The sequence below is a fragment of the Meriones unguiculatus genome, chromosome 17 (assembly GCF_030254825.1).
Source record: "Meriones unguiculatus strain TT.TT164.6M chromosome 17, Bangor_MerUng_6.1, whole genome shotgun sequence".
Lineage (NCBI taxonomy): Eukaryota > Metazoa > Chordata > Mammalia > Rodentia > Muridae > Meriones > Meriones unguiculatus.
In genome coordinates, this window is record NC_083364.1 from 94,370,250 (window position 1) to 94,394,363 (window position 24,114).

The window sequence follows — 24,114 nt, forward strand, 5'->3', positions numbered from 1 at the left end:
GCCAACAACTGTCCATTCCACATTCAATTTTGGAGCCTAGAAATCTTTGGTCTAAATATTTTTAAATCCCTGGAATAAATAGAACAACTTTTTCCAATGTAGTCATTTCCAAATCACAGCATTTAAGATGCTTTCCCCAGCCCCCCAGATGGGTGGTGGGGTGTCTGTTGGGGACTGATCTTATGGGTGCTAAGAACACTCTGTAGCTATACCTCCAGAGCCAGTAACTTTTCACTGAGTGCCTCTGTTATCAGTGGGGAAAAAATCAAGCATGTATTCTCAGTATCCCAATTTATTATAAACGTATTAGCAAATTTTTCTACATATTTACACACTTAAAGTCAATTTTATTTTTGGTTTATATATTAGTAAAGATGTTACTATATCATTTGTGCTACAGGATTACACAAAAAGTACATAATGAGAGTGGGTTTGGCACTCAAGACACCTCAATACATTCTCAGAAGGTCATGGCCTAATTCTTGGTCTGTGGGTAACCCCATTCCTTCTGGGACCACTGTTCCCCATCCCCTATCCCTGAGTGTAAAATTCTACTTTAGACTGGGTTCTTATCTTCTCAGACAATCCTTCACGGAATGCTGTAGATTGCTAAGGGAGTCGGGGTGTCAGGGACAGGTGCTACCTGGTGTCTGTGCAAGCCAGACACGCGCCGCTCAGCTCTTCATAGCCTAGACACAGGCCATCTGACATATCATCCCAGGCACCTGAGCATCCGAGGAGGGTGATCTGTTATGAGGCACCCCTGGATGCAGGTGGGTGTGACCCCCATTGCCGACCTACTCTGGGGAGTTGGGACACTAGTGATGAATTTGAAGATCAATGTAGCAACATGTTGTTTTGTTTTCTTTGTTTTACTGTGCATCACTTTAGAGGATTTATTTATCATTTATTTTGATTTATGCGTATATATGTGGTTCTATACCCATGTGTGTGTAGGTACTCATGGAACCCAGAAGAGGGCATCGGCTTCCCTGGACCTGGAAGTTCAGAGAGCTGTCAATCACCTGTCATAGGTGCTGGGATTGGAACTCAGTTCTTCTGCAAGAGCCTGAAACTCTTGGTAGCTGTGCCCTCTGTCCAGCCTTTTGTGAAGGACTGTTTCACTCATTTTACTTTAAGAGTTCAGTGGACTGCTCAGGGCCAGTACTCTTGCTTCTTTGTCCCACAGAAACTTAATCAGGATTACTTACACATTACTTCCTCTGGGGCCTCTGTGGAGTGCAGGGAATCTCAGCATGGCATGACTGGTGTTTGAGAATGGGGGCTGCCCTGTGCATCACAGAGTGCCAAGCAACACCCCCTAAGTTCTACCACTAGATACTGATGGTTATATTCCCCCAGACTGACAAGCCCAAATGTTTCCAGCCTTTGGAATTGTCCCTGGTTGAGAACTTGTGGTATGCCCTCAGCTGGGTGGGCTCTTTTCACATGCCACCTCCCGCCTTCTTGCTGGTTGAGACCAAAGCCAGCACAGCTGTTGTTTTCCAGATTCGCACTGTGGTGACCCCTAAGCAGCCTTTTAGAGGGTGGTGGTCACTATCACTGTCCTGGACCATGCTGTACCCGTCTTGCTCATCTCTTTCCAGCACTAACATTGTTGATAATACCGAGAGTGCCTCAATGCTGTTTGGATAAAGTCCAGACTTTCTGACTGCGCCTGTGGACCTCAGTTCCTGCCAACCTTTTTGTGACTCCTTGCCCTTTTCCAGGAGTCCCTGGGCACTTCCGTCTTTGCTCCTACCAAACTGAGATGATACACACACACACACACACACACACACACACACACACACACACACACACAATTTTTTTTTTCTGGCAAGGATTTTCTCCAAGTTCCTTTCTCTTTCTACCTAGAGTAAATGCTGTCTCCTATCTTTTTTTTTGGGGGGGGAGGGTCAGTTAAACCCCTCTTCCTCTTCAATGTGGACCTTGGAGTTGATTAAGTCTTCTACAGACTACTTAGGTCCAGGTCACGGTTGGGTCCCCAGCCTACATGCTGCTGAGTATGCAGACCATTTATTCTTCTACTCATTTAACTGCCTAAAGTCCCCCAAGAATGCAATTTTGTAAGGAAACGACCTATAAGGCCTTGTCACCCCTGTGTCCTCAGTCTCAGCCTAGTGTCTCCATATGAAAGCATGTCTCCATTCATATGTCTGAGTGTGTGTACACATAGCTCAGCGCCAGCAATGAGTGCATGTTGTGCAAAGGTAAGGGAGGGTTAGGTCGCAGACTCCAGAGCCAGGCTGTCTAGGTATGCTCTTAGGCTCTGTTGCTTTCCATCTGGGTGCCCTTGGGCCAACTACCTCTTTAGTTCCTTGTCATTAGTGGAGAGGTGGCAATCACAAGATACGTGTCAAAGATTATTACTAAAATCACATGAGCTGATGTATACCTTGTGCTTAAAACAGGGTCTGACCTGTTTGAGAATTTGTTATAGGTTCCAAATACTTTGTAGAAATTACTCCTGGTGTAAGGACAAGGCTTTTGATTTGAGGAGAGATAATAGGAGTTTATGGTGATGCAAGGAATTGTATGAGCAAGGCTGGGCATCCTCAATAAGATAAGTTAAAAGCCAGAGCCTGGGATTCTCACAAATGACATCAGGTGGGCTGGAGAGCTGGCTACTCTTCCAGAGGACCCTGGTTCAGTTCCCAGGACCCACATGGTGGCTCATGCCTTCAGCTCCAGTTCCAGGGAATCTGCTGCACACAGCGCACAGACATAGATACAGACAAGACACCAATACACATATAATAGAATTAACAAAATGGCATCAGGTTCTCAGAGATGCAGACAAACACAGGTAGGAATACCAAAGATGGTCAATCATTTTACAGGAATTTATGGTAGATTGTTCATTTTGGATCCATGAAAGGAGAGTAAAATACCTTCTTCTCTTTTCTCCTCTTCTGGACTTTCTCTACTCATGACTCACATGAGAAAATGCACTGCATCTGGCCACTGTCTCCTCTAAGCACTTCAGGATCCTTCCTTCTGACTTGTTGATGGATCCATTAGGAAAGGGGACGGGGTGTCAGGTGACAGCAGGGTCATTTTGTCTCATCACCAAGCATTCCGGTGAAGCGGACATTTAACTCTGTTGAGAACATCTCTAACTCCATGTTTAGCCACAGGATACTAAATGAATCCCAACTCAGCTATTTGCATTTTCAGCCAGAGAGACGTCAGTGCAAGGGTGTCAGTTCTGGGGGATTGTATATAGAGGGGATCTTCGTTACTGTTCTATTTCTATGAAGAGACACCATGGACAAGCCAGTTTACGAAATAAAGCAATTAGGGGCTTGCTGACAGATTCAGAGAGCTGGTCCATGCTCATCATGGTGACAAGCACTCAGGCATGGTGCGGTAAGCTAGAGCTTACATCCTGGTCTATACATAGGCAAGAGGCAGAGAGGGGTTTGGGGGACTGGACTTGCTGTGATACACTACCTCCCACAAGGCCATGTCCCCAGTCCTTCCAACACAGTTCCATCAACTAGGAACAAAACATTCAAATATATGAGCCTGTGGAGGCCATTCTCATTCAAACCACCACAGAGGGGAACTGACCTCAAACTTCCGAACACAGCTCATTGCTAGAGGAGAAACCACGGACAAGAACATTCTCTTGGTTTCTGAGGCAGCATTCATGAACTCACAGTGATCTGTAGACCACCCCATCGTCAACGATTTGGGCTCACACAGGTTCACATGCAATGGAAACAACCAACACCCAGTGGGTGTTGGGTTAATTTGGCCTCATCAAATAATATATTTAATGAAAACAGACTAAATGCCCTAGGACCTGAGAATGATTAAACAAACCATGGTGTATCCATGTAACAAAATACTTTTCAGTTGCACTAGAGCAATAAGAGTAATAATGAGTAAATAAAACATAAGCTATTGATATATTTAACAACATGAATGGATCTCAACTTCATTATGAAAAAATTTAATAAGCTGGATTAAAAAAATTCTATGCTGTATGAGTTAGATCATTTATTTGCTATGACCTTAATAAAAGGGTTCGAATTTCTTTCTGATGGACCCCCAAGGATCCTTTTGTCTGTTGAGTCATGCCTGAGTATAGCACAACTTTCTGGAGCACGTACATAATCCTCCTTGTTTCTGTGACCTCAGAAACTGCTCAGCTTACAACAGTCCAACAATGGTGCCTTCAGCCCTAATGGAAGAGAGCGTGAGCAAAGCCCTAACGTGCTCTCCAGCAGTGGAATGTGACCCTTCACCCCTACTCGGGGGCAGACTTGGATCACAGAGTCCACACACCAAAGGCAAAACCTGGAAGAGTGAGAAGCAAGAAGTCTAGCTAAGGGCAGAGAATGCACGTGATTTGTGAGCGCAGAGTTTCTGTTGAAACAGGGGCCAGTTTGATTCTGGGAAAACTCAGCTTCCTGGTTGGAAGACAGGCTTAGAGAAAGCTGAGTTTTATGTATATCAAATACCTCTAGACTCACCCAACAGGATTTTCTTCAGATGTCATGAATAGAGTGCACTAGAAATATACAAGCCAGCGACGTCCTATGCACCACAAACTTAGAAGCAGAAACACGTTAAAAGACAACAAAACAACATCCAAAGTCTACCCCAAGGAGTTTTTTTTTTTTTTTTTTTGAAGTATATTCATTCACTCATTTTCTCATTACTCAAGAAAGGACAACTTTCCCAAATATTTCCATTACGTAGTTAAATTACTTTTAGAAGTACAGGTGCCTTAGTTACTTCTTTATTATAAAAGTGCATGTGGTAAGATTGTATCTCAAGTACATTTCTTTACAACATGGCATAGTGTCAGCCATCTGTCAAAGTAAAAAAACAAAACATCAAAAAACCCTCATTTGATGTTCAGACGCCTTAAAAATTTTAATGGAAGCTTTTATTTACCAAAGAGAGAGAAGAGCAAAGGTGTAGATGTGGGAGTGGTCGCCCATTGGCTGAAGTTCCTGTGATGGAGGGCTGGTTGGTTGATTGCATGAGGCACCACTACAAAGCTCAAGGAAGCAGACTTCAGGGCCCCGAGGCAGCCCAGCTGGGGAGAAGTGCCTGCAGGTCAGGCGTCAGCATCACTCATCCTGACACGCTCACCTGACAATTCTGACGTACAGCTGGCTTTAGCACCCCCGCTTCTGAGCATGAACATCTGGTGAACAATGCCTTTCCATTGTGTGTCCACAGCTTATGGATTTTTCTCACACAGATTCTTGCTTGGGCCCAAATAAATATAAGGTCAACTGTGGGGATCACTTCCCCATAACACTATACAGGCTGGGAAACTGAGGATGTATTAGAAGTGTCAGGAAGATACTCAGGAGGAAGTGCAGAGATGGAAGAGAAGAGAACCTGCACTTGTCCTTGACCTCTTCTGAAATGTTGTGGAAAAGCAAAGTGATCCACTGTGTTAGCACAGGCCATGGATGTGCGAAAGGCATGGACTTCGTGGGAAATAGCTTGATTTTAAAGATGCAGTCAGGAGTTGGGGAGATGGCTCTGTGCTGGAGCTCTTGACACAAGTGTGAACACCAGGGTTCCAGTGCCCAGAACCCATGAAAAAGTTAGGTGGGTGTGATGGCAGCCCTTGGGAGGCAGACAGTGGCTAGCTCCAGGGCAAGTTGGCTAGCTAGATGAAATGAATGAGCAGGCTCTATGTTCAGTGGGAGTCTCTGCCTCAACTCAGAAGGTGTATTGAGGAAGACATCTGATAGCAACCTCTGGCCTCCATAGCCATGCACACCTGAACACACATACATGCACATGCACATCACACACACACACACACACATGTGCAAATAATAAAATAAATAAGAGGGCCAGTGTGCTAAATATTAAGCACATACATTTACTTTTTCACTCTTTCATTTTTGGTGAGAGAAGCTACCGCTCATGAGTCTGCATGACTCATGATCCCACATCAAGAGAGGCAGGGTTGCATGGTGGTCTGCGTGCCCTGAGCTGAGGCTTTCAGGCTCAGTAGGGACACCAGGAAGGGACTGGCTATGTAAACCCAAAGAAGGGTCTCCTTGAGACTGAATTGTGAGGAACACACTCCAGACAACCTGGAGGCCAGGAGCAGTGACACATTCCATTCACGTTTTAGCTGACTATTTGAGATTGTCAGGGCTCTGCAGAAGGGAAATGTGCTCATCACTCAAGCTTTGGCTTTGGGGGATGGGGATTTTGAAAGCTTGACATCATACCCAGTTCATGTGGAGAATAACTTTCACAGTTCCACCTGGGCATGAATTTGTCATTTGGCCAATTGTTCATGTTTGAAGGATGGCTGAGCAGATGAATATTGAGAATTTGTATTTCATTTTTGATGAGAGAAGCTACCATGTACATAGAAGAACAAGAAGAAATGTTAGTTTCATAAGCAGTGGAGTTTTTAGGGGTGAGGCGTCCTCCTCACACAAAATGAATCCCTGCATTCACATTTCCAAAGCTGCTGATGACATCAAGGCATGTTCTCTGGGAGACGCTGAAGGCCTGGCTGGGCTTCCTTCAGCATAACTGCTCATATATTTGTCTGCTGAATGACTGTGGGGCCTGTCTACAGGCTGCAAGGTGTTAACAACATCCCTGGCCTCCGCCCATTAGGAACCAGCAGTGCCTTCCAACTACCACAACCAAGACCTGTGTCCCCAGCTAAGACCGTTTCTCACCTGGTTGCATGCCTGCATCATCAGGTCAGCATTCCCCTAGATCCCACAGTCCAGTCAGGAAGGTGAGAGGGGAGCAGGGAAGGCCTAAGGACACTCAGACGATACTGAAGTTCCTCAAACAGATAGAGAAAAAAAAAATACAGGAAACTGAATAGTTTCAGAAAAAGATAGTAAGCAAAATGTTCACAGGTGGAGGTAGAACGTTTAAATTAGATTTCTGTTGAAATTTAGTATTGCAAAACTTCCTGAAGAATCGCCTGGTATCAAACATCCCTTCTCTTCCATCTTTTTGGTCATTCAATATTTGTTCAAAATCAGATCTGTTTTGAGGGGAGTACAAGATCCCGTAAATGTCTCAATGAACACAGAGAGCCCATCTTCTTATTAGCTGCTGGGTTTGCGGTGTGTGTCTGTGTGATTCACACCATGGAGGGTGCCAGCGGCGTTCTGGCAGTCCTGCCGCTGAGGCCACAGGTATCATTCCCAGGAGCACCACCAGGTAAATGACAAAGGGTCACCCTAACCCCGTGGGACTTCCTTAGCCCTTACCACACAGCGCGAGGTCAGGATGTGATAGCAGTGTTGTCTGAAGCAACACAAGAAGGTCACCGCGCTAGCAGTAGCAAACACTAGGCACCAGCCTGATAGGTTATCAGACTCAGCGCTCACAAAGACAATGCTCCTGTCGGCACAACCGCGGTCCCAGAGGAATGGTGGATCGAGATCTCAGAGTTTCTACGATAAGGTAGCAATTCAGATCCCTAGTCTCGGCCAAGAATCTGGCCCGTTATCAGTTAAGTTAGTTCTGCATAATGTTTGTTTGCTGTGTTATCAACTTGCAAGATGACATTGCAGAATTCATTCAGAACTTCCCGATTAGCCAACTTTACAAAGCCCTGCTTCGTAGATTAGGCCTGTTCTGTGCTGATACTCACCGGGTCTGAGGATGAACGCATGGCTTTGTGCATGCTAGGCAGTCTACCACTGAGCCACATTCTCCCCTGAGTAAAACTGAGCAGAGAGAGAGGTTTCGGAGCCTTACCTCAGCCACAAACAAACCCTATGAGAGGAGCAGGTTATTACATGTGTGTGTGTGTGTGTGTGTGTGTGTGTGTGTATGTGCGTGTGTGTGTGTGAGTACCAACCTGCAGCCTTGTGGTGACAGGGGTGCTATGGTGACTAAGAACTTTGGCTCTCGCTACCCTCCAGCAGGCTGCCACCTCTGCCTAACGCTCTCTAGAATTTAAGTAGCTAATCTAGGGATGGCTTTGTAGCGACCCACACAGCCTTCATGACTTTTTTTTTTTTTTTTTTTTTTTTTTAGTTTTTAGTTTCTTTAGGACTCGTCCCTTGCTAATAATTAACATACGCGCTGAAGCAGTCTCCAAAGTCAATAGATGAGGGTTTTTGTGGCTGGCAGGTCTCATGCCTTATCTTCCCCTCTGCATTGTAAAAACCAGCAGAGAAACGTTTTTAAGGCTAGTTCGGATTGATGCATGTGAACCTGAAGGTGTGTGTATTAATTTATTCATCTCGTTTCTACCAAGATCCTAATATGTGCCTAGTTCTGTTCTGGGTGATGATAAGCAAGAGCCCCTATTGTTGTGGAGATGTAGTAATAAGTAGGACATAGTGTAGGCCGGAGGGAGAGAGCTGCTAAGGGAATGTAAGGTGAAGAAGGGTCTGGGGAAGGGAGTGAAGCCACAGCTCTTTTCTAATCCAACAGGGTGAAGCCCAAAGCCTGTGAGAAAAAGCAGCCTGCACACGCTGGGACAATCATCCTCAACGAGACGGGCTCCAGCGGCCTTGCCTTTCTACAAGGTCACAACCAGGTCTAACTCTAATCCAGCCAGGCAGCAGCCCTGCCCCCGGCCGTGCCAGCTTGCAAACAATTCGAGCGTCCTTGAGGTATTAGCCCTCTCACTATCAGGGCACAGGTACCCAGTTGCTTGAGTTAAAGCTTATTACACACCATTTCTCGAGTATGGACCCTCATTCTGTTGCTTTGTGGAAGACGCAGAGAACGTTGGCCTGGCTTTAAGAGGCTTCATGTGTTCTTAGACTCACCGTTTTCAAAACAAATAAACCCAGCCACAGGTCTCCAGCGGCTCACACCCACAGTGCCTATTCACACTCAGAAATCCCCCACAGCTCCCAACACTGCAAGCCTCTGAGGGGCACTCACCTTGAAGCAAGCCAGCGTGAGCCAAGGGGGATCATCTTGAACTGTGTGTGTATCTGCTTATATATAGCTTTTACATCTACTTTTGTTTCTGGGTATGTGCACACTAGTGTGCGTGCTATACGTATGTGATGTGGGTGTCCCTGATGTAAGGTATAGGCACGTGTGTGCACACACATGCAGAGGCCGGAGAGGGACCCCACGTGTCCTGTGTTATCACATCCCACCTTATTCCCTTGGAATAGGGTCTCCTGAACCCGAAGAGGCTGGACTGGTGCCCAGAAACCCCCGGAAATTCTGTTTTTCTCTATCCCCCACAGTGCTGGTCTTACAGGTGCCTGTGTGGCAATCACACCTGACGTTCTAAGTGGCCTGGGGATTGACATTCTCCTCATGCTTGCATTAATATACTCTTACATATTGAACTATCTTCCCTGGCTTTTATATTCCTTACATAATATGCTGTTTATCTGCAATATGGAGAGCGATGTCCGTATTTGATCAGAATTTAATTTTCTGCAGCACATCTGGCGTAGGTATTTACATAAAGGAACACAAACGCGTGCCATTTGCTGTAAGGATCTCACTGCTGCCTTTGCTCTCCTCTTAGAGACAGACATGAGTGACGGGTGCTTTCTTGCTCTGTCGAATGCATTGGGATTCTAGGTATCTGGAGCCACACAGGTTCCACTGGGCATTTCTCATGCCCGTATGGTGGTGTGCTTTGAGTGGTTGTCCTGTGGCATCTCCTCAAACCCGTGGCTTCTGTCCTGTTTCTCTCTAGGCAGAGTTCAGCCTCGGAGAAAGGTGATGTTGAATGTGGGTGTCCTTGGGTTCTTGTCCCATTGTTGTCTTGGTTTTGTGCTTCTTCCACAGAAGATCATGGACAGAGTAACCAATAAGGACAAGAAGTTTATTCCTTATAGTCTGGAGCTGGAAATGCCAATATCAAAGTGGTAGCATGTCATAGGTGCTTTCTTGATGTTGTGTGCTGTGGTAAGAGGTGCTTTATACATAGGAAGAAAGGTCAAGAGGGCAAGAGGAGAGGGAAAGAGAGAAAGAAAGTGAGCAAGAGAGGGAGGCACAGGCACACACAAACACGCACACACACACATGCCCAACCCCCCCACATGCCCACACACACACACACATGCCCCCCCACACACACATGCACACACACACAGAGTTAGTACAGATCTCCCTTCCTCTTCCTAAAGCCACCAATGCCACCATGGAGAACCCCACCTCACACTTCTCTTACTACAAATGCTCCCCAAAGTCCACCTGTAAATAGCCCTGAATGTGAAGTTCAGGATTAAGCTTTCAACACATGGGTTTTCAGGGACACATTCAAACCACAGCCTTGGTTGCCATCAGAGATGGGCAAAGGGAAAACGTCGGAGAAGAACTTGGCCGTGTGTGCCATTTCAAGCTACACCTCACTCTTGTGAAGACCACAGAACCCTCTGTGGGTGTGTGATGGTGAAAACCAGTCAGACCCTGCAGGTCAAAGTGGAATCCCGCTGTCCCATTTTTAGGCAACACCGTCCTGGGTGCCTGCTTCCTGGAAGTCTTGGGTTCAGTCTCCAGCATTTCTTGAAGACTTGTCAGGGTGATAAGTATCTGTAACCTCAGCAAAGGAAGGAGGGTAAAACTCAAGGCCATCCTCAGCTATATAATGTACGGGAGGGCAGCCTGGGCTACGTGAGACCCTGCCTCAAAAATAACCAACTTTTATTATGTTGAGGGAGTATGCTTCTATGCAAAAATTTCAAGGCTTCTGCTGTGAAGGGATGTTGGCTGTTATCAAATGTCTGCAGCTACTGAGGTGAACACATTATTTAAAAAAAAGATTTATCTTATTTTTAACCATTCGTACCCATGTTTTGTGTGTGGGTTTTGTGCATGTGAGTGCAGGTGGCATTTGAAGCCAGAAGGGGGCACTGGGTCCCCTGGAAGTAGAGGCGGTTGTGAGGCACCTGATGTGGGTGCTGGGAATCAAAGAGTTCTCTGGAAGAGCAGAACACACTCCTCATCTCAGAACCATGTCTCCAGCCCACAGGCAATTCAAACAAACAAAAACCAACTCCTTCATTATGTTGACATGATGAACTGCAGCTATGGATTTGTATGTATTGCATCATACTTGCATCCCTGGAAGGAAACCAACTTGACAGCAGTGAATGATCTTTTTGACATGCTGTTGTATTTAAACCCTGAACAATTTTTGCATCTACATTCCTCAGGAATGTCGATCGATAGCTTGGGTGTCCTTTGGTAAGGGAAATGTTGGCCTCACAGGGTATCTTTGGGAGAGCTCCTTCCCTTTCAATTCTATAGAATAGTTTTGAGAAGAATTATTCATTTCATATCTCTATTGTAGCCTCCTCCCTCATCTCCCGGTTCCACCTTCCCTCCCTCTTCCCCCCTATCCTCCCTTAGAAGGAGAGGATCCAGGCAGTCCTGATGAGACTAGAAAAGCTAGGGTCAGAGGGCAGAGGAGGAGAACACCTGCTGATGTGTATGTCCTTCTAGGCTATAACTTCCTTCTCGTAAGGGGAGATTTTCTGATGGGTGATCCTGTGGACTGCCGGGCCAGCTAATACTATGTATAACTCTTCCCTCTTTCCCATCCTGAATTTTCTTTCTCCACTTCAACCTCCAGCCCCCTTACCACAGTGCTGAGACCCAAGCACTGACCGTGAGTTAGGTGTACCACAGTTCGGGGAAACACAGATTCTTAGCGTCTTCGGGGGCTGGGAAGCGAGACACAGACCGACCTTCTGGTGAGCACTTCCCTGGTAAGAGCTCAGCTGGCTCCTTTGCTCTCATCCCGAGGCTTCTGGAACCCTCAGGAACTGGAAGGCAGCAGGATCACCTCCCGGATTCTTCCCCTTAGGATTTATACCTTTTCTGTTGAATCAGAGGCACAGGCGGTTCGATTCCACTCAGTCCAACAGGTTCTTAACCTGTCGCCTCTGTGGCAAAGTAAGGTAAGGAGGGAATTTGATACTGACGTATGTGACTGATTTAAATGGCAATGAAAGTTGAAGCCGGTCCAGAAACCGCCAAAGTGGCCAGTAAAATCAGTCTTTTCATTAAAATCTACAAAAGCCACAGAAAGGCTATCATTGGCTAGGTTCCCAGGCCACCCAAACTGGCTGGGAGGTGGGGAAGACAAACCCCGCCCAAACCCTGAGAGGGTAGGGCTGTTCAAGAGGCAAGCTGCGTTCTTGTTTTTTAGCCCTACACTCTGGCCTGCGCGGGAGGATTGGGGTCTGGGTGCGAATCTAGAGCAAGAGCCCAGAGACCTTACGCCAGGAAAAAGAGACATAGAGTTTTGGGACTCGTTGGATTTCGCATCAAGCGAAACCTTCGCTTCCGGAGCCAGGAGTTGGGGGTCCTCTCGAAGTGGGCACGGCAGCCCCTGCTCCTCACCCCTGAGCAACGTCGAGGAAGGGTGTTTCACCATGGCTGAGGCCGCCGAGCCCAAGGAGGTCGCTCCGGGTTCCCAGGGGCAACCTGAAGATGCGGAGGTCGAGGGACCAGTAGGACCTGAGGCTGCAGACCCAGAGGGGCGGGAAGCGAGCGATGGAGCCGCAGAGGCGCCCGGGGACCAGGGGGCGGGCGCTGAGGCCACGGCCTCGGGGAAGGAGGAAGGAGGCTGCGGGCAGGACGGAGGCATCGGGGGAGCGCAGGCGCAGGGCCCGCGGGCCGGCCCGGGGGGAGAGACGCCGGGCGGTGGCGGAGCCCGGGGAGAAGCTGAGGCTGCGGAGCGCGACCCGGAGCGCGCGGGGGTCCCGCAGGGAGCGGAGGAGGCGCCGGGCGCCCAGCAGGTGCCGGAGACCAGCTCGGGGCTGGACGCTCAGGGCGAGGCCCCTGCGGTCCCTGGGGACCATCGCGGGGAGCCGGAGGACCCCACGGCCCCCGAGGAGGGGGAAGAGGCAGAATCCAGCCTGGAAGCGCAGGGGGGCGGCGCGCCAGGGTCTCAGATCGGTACAGAAGCCCAGGGGCCCGCAGGGGACAGCATGGACACTGAGGCACCCGCAGGAGGGGCGCACGGGTCAGAAGGTGAGCCGCAGGGTGGAGGGGAAAGCGGCCCTAGGCTCCAGCCTGAGGCGAATGAGGCCGCAGCCCCAGAGATCGGAGGGCACGACCCCGGGGAGGTGGCGGGCGCTGCGGCCGCAGATGCCACGGGAGAAGCGGGAGCGCCGGGGACAGACGGGTCCGAGGAGGCAGCTACCGAGGAGGCGAGGGTAGACGCCCGCGAGAATGGGGACCAGGGTGGGCTCCAGGAGGAGACCGGGGAGGAAGAAGCGAGGCCAGAAGCCGGGTTGAAGGGACCCTGTGAGGAGGAGGAGATCCAGGAGAAGCCGTCCGACCGCAGCCCCGAGGAAGAGGAAGCCAAGTCCACCGAGCAGGAGGAGCCCCGGGCGGAGCTCAGCAACCACGTAGCCGAGGCGCCCAGCGCCCAGGGTGGAGAAGCGATGGAGCGGGTGAGTGGCCGCAGGGAGAACGGCCCAGCATCCGAGGAGGGGGACCCGGGACAGGAGCACGACATCACCCTCTTCGTCAAGGTAAATCTCACACCCCCAGGCCTAGGACGGCCCAGACCAAAACCCGGGGGCAAGTACTGGATTCCGGCAGAGTTAGGGCTGCGAATGCCGTTCAGTGGTGGTAGCACAGTGCTTAACACTGAGGAGTTCCATCCTCAGAAACATGCATCTGCAGCGTAAGGCTTGGATGTCGGGTGCTTGGGGGTCAGGTCTGGGGTGTCGCCGGCGAAGTTCCCTGTCCCTTGTTCTGAACATCCTAACTGGCCCTTCTAGTCCCAAGGTTATTAAAGAATTAGGAGGAAAACCAAAAGACCTTATTGGTCTTCGAAAGGTTTCTTTCTGCCAAAGGAGGCTTTAATCCTTGAAGTGAGAAAAAAAATGTGAACAGGTAGGTTCAATGTAAGAATTCCCAAACTTAACTCCCAGAGGCCCAGAGCTGCCTAACATTTTCAGCTGTGAAAAGATGCTTTGTTTTGGCAGGGCAGAGAACTTGCATTCAGGGCCAGTGGAAGCTCTTATATGCTGCCCTGTTTATTGAACATTTTAAGATTTACTCTGGAAGAATTCAAGATGCTGGAGCCCTGGACGTCATTTGTGTAGCATGTTCCTGGCCTTCCTTAGCCACGATTTGATTTTTGAAAGAGTCCCCAGACGGGTGAGGAGGAAGTTTTGAGTGTAAACAGGCATTTTTATAAGGCTTCAAAAAAAAAAAAAAGTGGACAAAGTCCAGCAGTGGCTCACACCAAGAGCTTTGTTAAAAAAAAAAAGTTCTTCCTGGGACCTTTGGTCAGACCCCAGGAGGCTGCAGATAATATGATGAAGAATGTGTTACATGTTGGACCCTAATCCTTCAGAAATACTTTCAAGCTTACAGAAGCCAGTTAGCTCTAAACCTCCTTGGCTGAGATTTTAGTAAGTACAAAGAAAAATGTTCCCAGGAGATTAACATCAGGATTTAACCAAGTGTCTGGATGGCTAGGATGTGCTGGTGTTTAACAGCAAGATGGTTCTCAGCATTAAAGACCTAAGGAGGAAAAACAAGTCCAACATCAGGTTGGCACAGCCTTAGGCTAGTCCTGGAGCCACTGCAGAGCTGGGTGGCTCCAGGCTGTTCCCTGAGGCGCAGAATTTGCATCCCTCTGGTCACATGGCTCCAGCCAACCTGCTTGGGTTGCAGTTATGAAGCAGCTTTCTCACTGGCTCCTCTGCATCGTTGCCTGATCCTCTTTACTTTGTTTATTGAAGAGTTTTAAGCACATCCAACTTCCCCGGCCCAGGCACAAGCCCTTCATGACTCAACCCTTGCCCCATTCCCTCTGACCTTCCCTTAGCATTGTGGGGGTCCCCAAGTCTCCAGTGGCACTGGAGTGCCCGCTGGAGGAAAGTACTACACACCAGGGGAGGACCAGATTCCTGGTGCTCCCAGCATTGAAAGTGTGCACCTGTTAATCCTCTGCCTGAGTGGAATCTCCGCCACCATCTCCTGACCGTGCCCCCACCTGGCTGTGAGGAGCACGCAGAAGTCCCTGCAGACTTCGTGTTCTCTGTGCCTTTCTGTCTCTTCCCTGGACTGATTGTACCTTTACATTCCCAGGGCAGACTGCAGGCATGGAAATGACGAGGCTTTGAGTGAGAAAGAGGCAGGTGGGCTGGATCCAGTCCTGGCTTTGTCTCTTTCTTCATACTAGTTGTTTAATTTTACAACGATATGGCAGCTTCTCCTGGAGGGTTTATGGCATCTCAGAAACAAATTATGTTAAGCCTATGGAGTTGTGTGTCTGGCTCAGAGTTAGTGCAGCGTCGGTGCGGGTGCTCTGCTGCCTATGCTCTCTTCCCCTCCACCAGCTTTATTTGATGTGCCGCAGAGAGCTCTTCCCCATTCTACTCCAGTCGTTTTGTTTTGTTTTGTTTTGTTTTTTAAAGAAGCTCTCTTTAGGTACTGGGTTATCTTCATTTGCTGGCGATGAGCATGTTATGAAACTCAATCATTGTATCATGGCTGGTGGTTGGTAGGCATGGAGTGGGTGTACACGGGACAGGATGGTTGACTCCTGGCCCCCTCCTGTCTCTCCTCTCCTTTAGGGAAACAAACAGATCTCTTAACGGTGAGGCCGGTCACTTCTTAAGGTCACTTAAGACCTGCCTCACTTTGATAAGGCGTCTTGGTTTCTGCTGATCCTACTAACCATTCTCTCTGAAAAACAAAGAAGGAGCAAAGAATTCCAAAGCAACAAATGAGCAAAAGAAAGCAAAAACAAAAGGAAACAAAAAAACTTCCTATCACCACATCTGCTAGATTTTGAACACCAAATTGGAAAAACCCTGAGGTTAGGTCAGAATTGCATTTTGTTATCAGTTGAGCCTGGGTTCTTCCAGGGCCTCCTTGCAGGTGGACTCTGTAGCACACTGACACATCCTCAGCCAGCTGACCCGTCGAGTCCCTGAGTTATTTGAAGTCTGGCTTTCAGCTACTGTAGTATTCTTCCAAGCATTGCACTCTGCCCACAAGCTGTCTATGATCCCTTTCCTTTTACTGGTTTTCTTATTTTTAATAAAGAAACACATTAGTTATAACATTTAATATACTCTTATATAAATTTATTTAAACATCATTTGTTAGAATATGCCTTTTATTATAATATAAGAAGGTATCTTGGATGCCTAATGTTAGGGACTAATAATAACCAAAGCTTTAAGTCAGCTTATGATTTTGGCCATCTGGTAGGTTGTATCACTCATCATTAAGAGAGTTATCATGTTATTAACTTGTCATTTGTTTTATTCTATGAATATACAAAGATGTATTATTGTTCAGGCGCTGCACCCATGTGCAACAGGTCAAGGAAGACGCCCCTTGAGTTCTTGTGTCTCAGATGAATGGCTACTCATTAATTGATTATCTTTATTTTTCTCCCCTTAAAGAAGTATTAAGTAGATCACTAGATTATAGGGTAATCCCAAAATATAATTAGTAAGACAGATGTTTTTTCTTCAGTCAGGGCCAGGAAAGGTAACCTCACAACAGCACATGTGAGGGTGGGGGTTGGGCAACAAACAACAAACTTAATACCCACAGTGGTTTAATCACCAGGGAGTCTGTATCTGCAACATTTTTTCCTCAAATGCAGCTGTGCTCTCTGAGGCAAGGCTAAGGCTGGGGGAGTCTGAGATGCAGCTTTTCTGACAAAATTTACATGACTTACAAATCCTCCATCTGACCAGTGGATGGCCCTTGGCTAGAGTCTAAGGATTTCAAATTGCAACAGCATACACTTAACCAGAACATACAGGTATAACTGGGCCTGTGGGCTTGCACGGGCCATCGGATCTAGATTGTTTTTTTTAAGTGAAACAAATCCAATGGAATAAAGTAAAACAGAAGGAAGACATGGTTTTTGGCTATGCCATCAAGTGCCAAAAATAAATCAGTTAATTAAAAGGCTGTCAAGCAAAGCTACGCTACACAGCTGGACAGGACTGTGCCAGGACCTGCTTCGTAGAGACTACTGGTCGACCAGTAGCCTGTTGCTCCCTGTGAACATTCTGCCTGGAGAGAACATGTTGAGGCCTGTTTTGTGAAGCTTGGTCTCTAGGGAACCTCTGGGGGGGAGATGTTATTTTTCTAACAGTGTGAGTACTGTGTGTTCTGAAGGGAAATGAACAAAGATGCACCCATACAAGGTCAGCTTTTCCCTAAAGACAGTGGTTTTCAGTTTGTTTTCTGATTATCTTGTAAAACTGGATTGAAAATGACATACATGAAATCAGCAGTGTTGCAGTGATAAGGAGGATGCACGATTTTGCTCCCCTCCTCCAACTAGGCACAGTGTGGTGAGGTGGAGGAGATGGGTAACCACACCCCCCACAAATCTGAGTGCCATAGAACCTACTTGTTTTGGCCCTCCATCCTGGCCCACCCCCTATGCAGTCCCTACTTTCAGTGATGATAGTTGAGTGCTCAGGTTGATGGTAGATGGTTTCAAGGTGACTAATAGTGAGAAGCAAGTTTTACACACAGTCCCAGGCCCCCAGGATGGCAGTCCAGCATCCCTTGGAAGGTGAATAAGGCTGTATTCCTTTTTGAGGCTATCTTGGTGTTAGGGCTATGGATGCTGGGACTTGAGGTTTGGGCATATATTTTCTGTCCAGGTGCAGACACGCCACTGCTCCTGTCGCTGAGCCTTATGGGAGCAGCTGTGTGCCCTGTCCTTCAGCATGAGCCTCTCCTCCTCACTTGAGGTCTCTTAGGGCCCAGGTTTCACATGGCCAGCCTTCACAGTGAAGCATGCTGAGGGGCCCCATCTCTGGAGCATCTGAAGACAAGTGAGACACTGCACTAGATCCTCTAAGTGTTTCTCCCTTTCATTCTAGATACATAGACAAGACCTAAGACTCGAAGGACCATGTAAATCCCAAATTCTGGGCAATGCTTTGGGCACAGGACTCCAGGATAATCTGTTAATTTAGGACTCACAAAGTACTGTATTTGGACACTGAGCTAGAATCAGAGAACACGTTGGTGCATGTTTTAGAAGCTAGAAAAGAAAGACCTGAAGTTACCATAACAAAATACTGGTTGCTGTGTTATTTATAAAGCATAGAAGTTTATTTGGGTCATGGTTCTGGAAGATGGGTGGTCCAAAAGCATGGTATTTGCTTCTGGATGGCTGTGTCATAATATGCCAGAGGTATCACTGGATGACCAAGAACAGATCTAGCTAAAGTCTCTTTCAATTTTACCAGTGTTGTCATGAGTTTCCAACCCTCCTGACCCCATTTAACCCTAACTGTCTTCTAAGGTTCCTACCTCCAAATACTACCAACATGTGAATTTGGAGACTAAAATTTCAGCACTTGAAATTTGGGGGTCACATTGATACTATAGAAAAAGCAAGTTCAAGAAGGTCCTTGTCCTCTCAGAACTTCTTAGATGGAGGGTGGATACGCAGCAAGGCTTTACACTATGCAGGCGGTGTAGCATGGAGGACAGGTGCTAAATGAGGCTGTGTGTTATGACGCAGCACGGAGGACAGATGGACACTAAAGTGATGTGCTGTGTGGATGATGTAGCATGGGAGACAGATTCTAAGCAAGGCTAGATTCCATGCAGATAGACCATCCCCACTAGACTGTCCTCAGCCCTGAGCATATCACAAAGCCCATGGCGATACCCAGTGACTACTGGAGTGAGGGGAAGGAGGTCTGAGAGTGGGAGGTGAGGAGCAGGCATGTGTAGCAGCAGGACCTGAACACACACAGCTCTCTCTACTAAACAGCTATTTAAATTCTATTTGGGTGGTCACAACCATTTCCCTTTCTGCTCCACAGGTAACAGGCACCCTGGAAGTCTCCAGGGCAAGTTCTTCCAAGTTTTCTAAAATGGCTGGCCTAGATTTGAGCAGCTGGGTCGATCCCACAAAGCTTCTATTACGAGCCGAGCTGATCCATGGTGACTGGTGTTGACGTCCAAGAGGGAGTGAGCTCAGTTGTAGGGGGCTAAACCAGCTTCCTTTTTCCTTATATGAGAAATAGGATGCATGGTCCTTGGTTGGAGTATCAGTCTCAGCAAAGACCGCTGGGCCCAGAGTTTTTGGCTCTGTTGGTCTCACATGGAGTTCCTGTCCCCTCCAGGTCTTTCATCTCCCCCTTCTTTCATAAGATTCCCTGTACTTTGCCCAAAGTTTGGCTATGAGTCTCAGCATCTGCTTTAATACCTTGCTGGATAGAGTCTTTCAGAGGCCCTCTTTGGTAGGCTCCTGTCCTGTTCCCTGTTTTCTTCCTCTTCCAATGTCCATCACATTTGCCTTTCTGAGTGAGGATTGATCATCTTACCCAGGGTCCTCCTTTTTGCTTAGCTTCTTTAGGTGAACAGATTTTATTATGTTTATCCTATATTATATGTCTAATATCCACATATAAGTGAGTATATACCATGTGTATCTTTCTGTTTCACTCAGGATGATCTTTTCTAATTCTCACGATTTCCCTGCAAATTTCATGATTTCCTTGTTTTTAATTGCAGAGTAATATTCCATTGTGAAAATGTACCACAATTTCTGTATCCATTCCTCAGTTGAAGAACATCTGGGTTGTTTCCAGATTCCCTGCACAGATGTAGCCAATGGCAGCTCAGTGTTCAAATGGGTTCCCTAGTATGGGGTACAGGGACTATCTCTGACATGAACTCAGTGGCTGACTGTTTGATCACCTCCCCCTGAGGGGGGTGGGGTGAAGCCTTACCAGGCCACAGAGGAAGACAATGCAGCCAGTCCTGATGAGACCTGATAGGCTAGGGCCAGATGGAAGGGGAGGAGGACGTCTCCTACCAGTGGACTTTCGGAGGGGCATGGGAAGAGAAGAGAGAGGGAGGGTGGGATTGGAAGGGGATGAAGGAGGGTGCTACAGCTAGGATACAAAGTGAATAAATTGTAATAAATAAAAATAAAAGAAGAAGTATCAAGAGACAAAAAAAGAAAAGAAAAAAGAAATAGGATGTAGCAGCTGCCACTGTCACCAAAGAGTCTGATACTCCACCTGCCTTCTCCTTCTGTCATGGAAAGATGACCTCCTCCACCTGCATCAGGCCTTCACCAGATAGGTCTTCCACAGCCAGCAGGAAGACCTCTCCCTATTCCCTTTATCTGGAAGCAGATTTACCATCTGTCTTGTTGGTTAGAGCTGGCCAATGGGCCCCTCCTGTTCCAGACCTTTCCCAGGCACAGGGCAGTAAGGTAACAAGCTGGTTTGGTATCTGTACATCTGAAACGGAAGACTAGCTTCCGTTCACTTCTAAGTGGTGGGAAACATCAAAAGAAGAAGGTCTGAGGACCCATGAAAAGTAGGCAGATGAAGGTTTCAGAGCTGGCTGTAATATCCCCACATTACCTGTTTATAACTGTTTTCACTCAGTGACATCAGAATTGAGTAGCTGTGACAGAAACTGTAGCTCTCAAAGCCTAAACTATTAACTGCTGGGTCCTTTAAGACAAAGCTTGCTGACCTCTGGGGACAGTAGCTGTGGGTCGGTGCCTGAGGTAGACACGTTGCCATCTGCCCAAAGCTGGGGTTTGGTTTAGACAGAGCAAACGGAGCAGACTGGTCAGAATAAAGGACCCCAAGTTGTACCTGAGTGAGCAGGAAAACCTCAAGGCACTAAACGTGCTCTGTAGTATTACAAATTCATTTTCTGTGCAGAGTCCTTTGTTTTGATTTCAATGAGGTCAAAATAAAGTACAGATTAAATATGTCCATATAAAGATCCTAATAGGTGTATGTAGTCTTTGTGGCTCTTCCATGAAATGTGCCCTGCATTGCTTTTGAAAAGATAAAAATTGATATAAAGACAAGTAAACATAAAATACAGAACACAAAGAAAAGCTAGTATGAATATGAGCTTTTCGTCTTTTCTCCTTTGGGAAAGCCATTACAGATCTTTCCAGAGATATCTGTGCATCTCAAATTTGCATGCAAATCCCCTCAGTACATTTGTTATTAATTGCTTTGTAGAATTATGCCAAGGCTTAGAATCTTTAAGCTTAAAAACATTTATTGTTCGGAGTTACTTGGGCACAGGAGTTTTGGAGCAGCTTGGACAGGTTGTACTCAGAATGCTGTCTTGGGATGAAGAATTGACGGAGGCAGAGAACCTCCTTCCAAGATGGCTGACTCACTTGCTTCTTGGTGGGAGGTTCAGCTCCTGACCAGGTGTGGTTCAGTTGAGCTGTGCTAGTGTCTTTCAGCCTGGCCCATGGGGATTTCTAGAACAGGAATCTAAGGAAAATCAAAGAAAAAGCCCAATTCCTTCTGTGGTTTCATCTGAAAAGCCATGTACTGTGGCTGAGCTTGTTGCTCAGTTAGTGGAATATTTGCCTGGCATGCTCAAAGCCCCGGGTTTGACCCCCATTGCCACATAAATTAGGTGTGGTGACATATTCTTATAATCCCAGCACTTGGGAGGCAGAGGAAGAGAACAGAAATTCAAGGTCATCTTCCATTAGCTCAAGGTCATCCTCCATTACACACCAAGTTCAAGACCAGCTGGTGTCAAAAACGAAAGTGTAATAACAAAAACAAAAGTGTTATTTTATTCATCAGACTAGAAGCTCATTCTTCAAAGAGAGTGGCATTAGACATCACCTTTTAAAGGGAAAGTCAAGGCATTTACGGATACGCATTACAAATGTCAATTCTAGCCTTATTGTCTGTCTCTTAGGAAAAACAGCACACCAGAAATTGCTCCCTTTGTTCCATGTTAACATTTCCTTAGAAATCACCCTTTATGCTTGTTAGAAATGTCTCAGTAGCTGGTGGTATACTCTATGATCCGTCCTTCATGCATGGGGATGTACTCTTCCTTTTCTGAAACACTGGCCAGCACTGTGTACTGATCACCCTTCTAGGCATGAAACAATGCCTTGGGAGTTAAGGTCCTCGGAACGGCCTTGCCAGGAGGAAAGGCATGCATGCATAGGATATGATAGCCCCTACTAATTTTCCTCCTCACAGATGTCCTGTCTACAGCTCCTCCATGTCCTGTGCCGTGTGGGCACTCTGCTTTCCCCAAGGTCTTCCCCACTCGGGCCCTGAGTTATCAAACACTTTGAATCTGAAAGACGGAAAATGATGGTATTGCCATTTAATCTAGGTTTCTCTTTATGATGCAGATGGGTGAGGGTGCTTTCCTGTCTAAAATCTGTGTCCTGCTTCCTGCGGCTGATTGTGTAGGCCTTTGATTTTGGTCTTATTCTTCCTGATTTTTGTCTAAAGGACTCAGACCTTTGCTTGTCTTTGTATGTGTTCCACTTACTTTGGTGGGAATATGTTGGCTGTGGCACTCTGGTGACCCATTCTCTTGGTAATTTCTTGTCATCAGTGCTTGGGAATCAGAGTGGAGGCTGGGGCTGTACTCTGGCCTGCTGTCTCTTTCTTCATTTGCTGCGATCTTTAAGTGCCCTCTGGTGTGTTGTTTTCAAAGGGGTTCCCTCTTGCACCCCTGCTTTCTCCTGTTGGTTTTAATTAGTGGGGACATTTGACAAGCCGAGGGGTCGGGGGATGTGGGCCAGAGACCTGGAGTCCTCCTACGGAGGGCTTGAGGCTTGTGCTTTGCTCTCCTTCTGGACTCAGGACGGGCGTCTGACAGGGGTGGCCACTGCGCATCTTCTCCAGCATCTTCAGCCTTGTTCCCAGCAGGACCCCCATTGCCACAGGATCTCAAGCCACAGTAGGATGAAGGTATGGGATGGGGATCAGAGTGGGGCAGCTGTCGTTCCCACCCTGGGTTGAGGCTCACAGTGTTCTGATGTGGCCCTGGAGAAATGGCCAGGGGGTTGGGAGCATCGCAACCATCATGTGTGTAGGAGCTTCCAGGAACAAAGGCGTTATTGGTCTGCAGATGTAGAAAATTAGCACTTTCTCTGGTGCCTTTGGTGTCAGGACCTCAGAGGAGAGTTCAAAGAAACCTGGGGAGATGTAATCTCCCCCTCAACTTGGGTTTCTTTGTTTGAATTCCAGGCTGAAGGCCTTTTACTCTGCTCCCACGCATAATCAGGCTCGATGAAGTTTTAGGTTGCGCTCCATGGCTTCCTTGCATCATTTAGCTCTTCAAACAGAATTCAACACTTAAGGAAATGCCAAGGTGGTAGCAATCAGATCCGAGAGGCCAGTCTTTGTCCAGTGTATTTTATTATGGTGCTCAGTTCTGAGTGGCATCTGTGATGCAAGATTTGCTGCAGATGCTGGGGTTGCTCAAGTGCATTGTGCTGACGTAGCTCTCTGCCACCGAAGGTAAGGACACGACTTCGCGGATCTGATGCTGTTGAGCTTTTCTGGTTTGTTCTGGCTAGTCAAGGACTGAGTCTATGGACCCTTACAGTGTGGTGGATTAAATATGACACTGCATTCTGTGACATGTCGGCCATTGAGAAATAGATTGGTTTTCCTCCTTCTGAATCTGAATTGACCATTATGACCCGCACGGCAACTGGCAGAATATGATGCCCGCAATGCTGTTGCTGGTGGTCCAGGTCCAGGCTGGTGTTTCCAGACTTTGTTTGTTTGTTTGGGGTCTTATTCAAAGAATTGAAACAAATGCTCAAACATTGCACAAGTAGCAATGAAACTTTGTAACAGCAGACCACATGAATGCGGGTACTCAGGGCCATAGTTACTCCAGGGCCTTTCTATTATAGTGTTTAAAAGAAACAGGAGTTTGGTTGCTAAGGAGTGTAATTTGATTGATGATCTTAGATTATGTAAACCTTAGCTCACAATGTCTTTCTTTCTTTCTTTCTTTCTTTCTTTCTTTCTTTCTTTCTTTCTTTCTTTCTTTCTTTCTTTCTTCCTTTCCTATCTCTTCCCATGATGCATCTGATTTTAATCCTATGCATCCAATTACGAATAAGCCTAAGATAAATAGGAGTAAAGCAAATAGGAGATTCCCCTAAAAGTTCACTTAGGTAATACAATTTGCCTTATTAAACACACAACTCCAAACCAGTCTAGGTCAGATTGGCCCATTGTAGTCCCCATGTTTGTTTTAGGACGTTTGAATAGAGGGGAGGATTATCAAGGGGCTTCCAGGGGGACCAACTTCCTTCCTTCCTCTGGTGTTCTGAGCCACCCCAGAGGGCTGGTGAGATGGCTGTGCGAGGCTGGTGACCAGGGTTGGAGT

General features: G+C 47.2%; 1 protein-coding gene across 1 annotated transcript in view; it reads left to right on the forward strand.

The window, feature by feature from the left end:
- Positions 1-12,101: 12,101 nt before the first annotated feature.
- Clic6 (chloride intracellular channel 6) overlaps positions 12,102-24,114 on the forward strand; it is a 36,964-nt gene continuing 24,951 nt past the window's right edge. Inside the window, exon 1 of the mRNA XM_021628419.2 lies at positions 12,102-13,466. Within this exon, the coding sequence (XP_021484094.1) occupies positions 12,360-13,466 (1,107 nt within the window). The 5' untranslated portion in view covers positions 12,102-12,359. The remainder of the gene's footprint in view (positions 13,467-24,114) is intronic.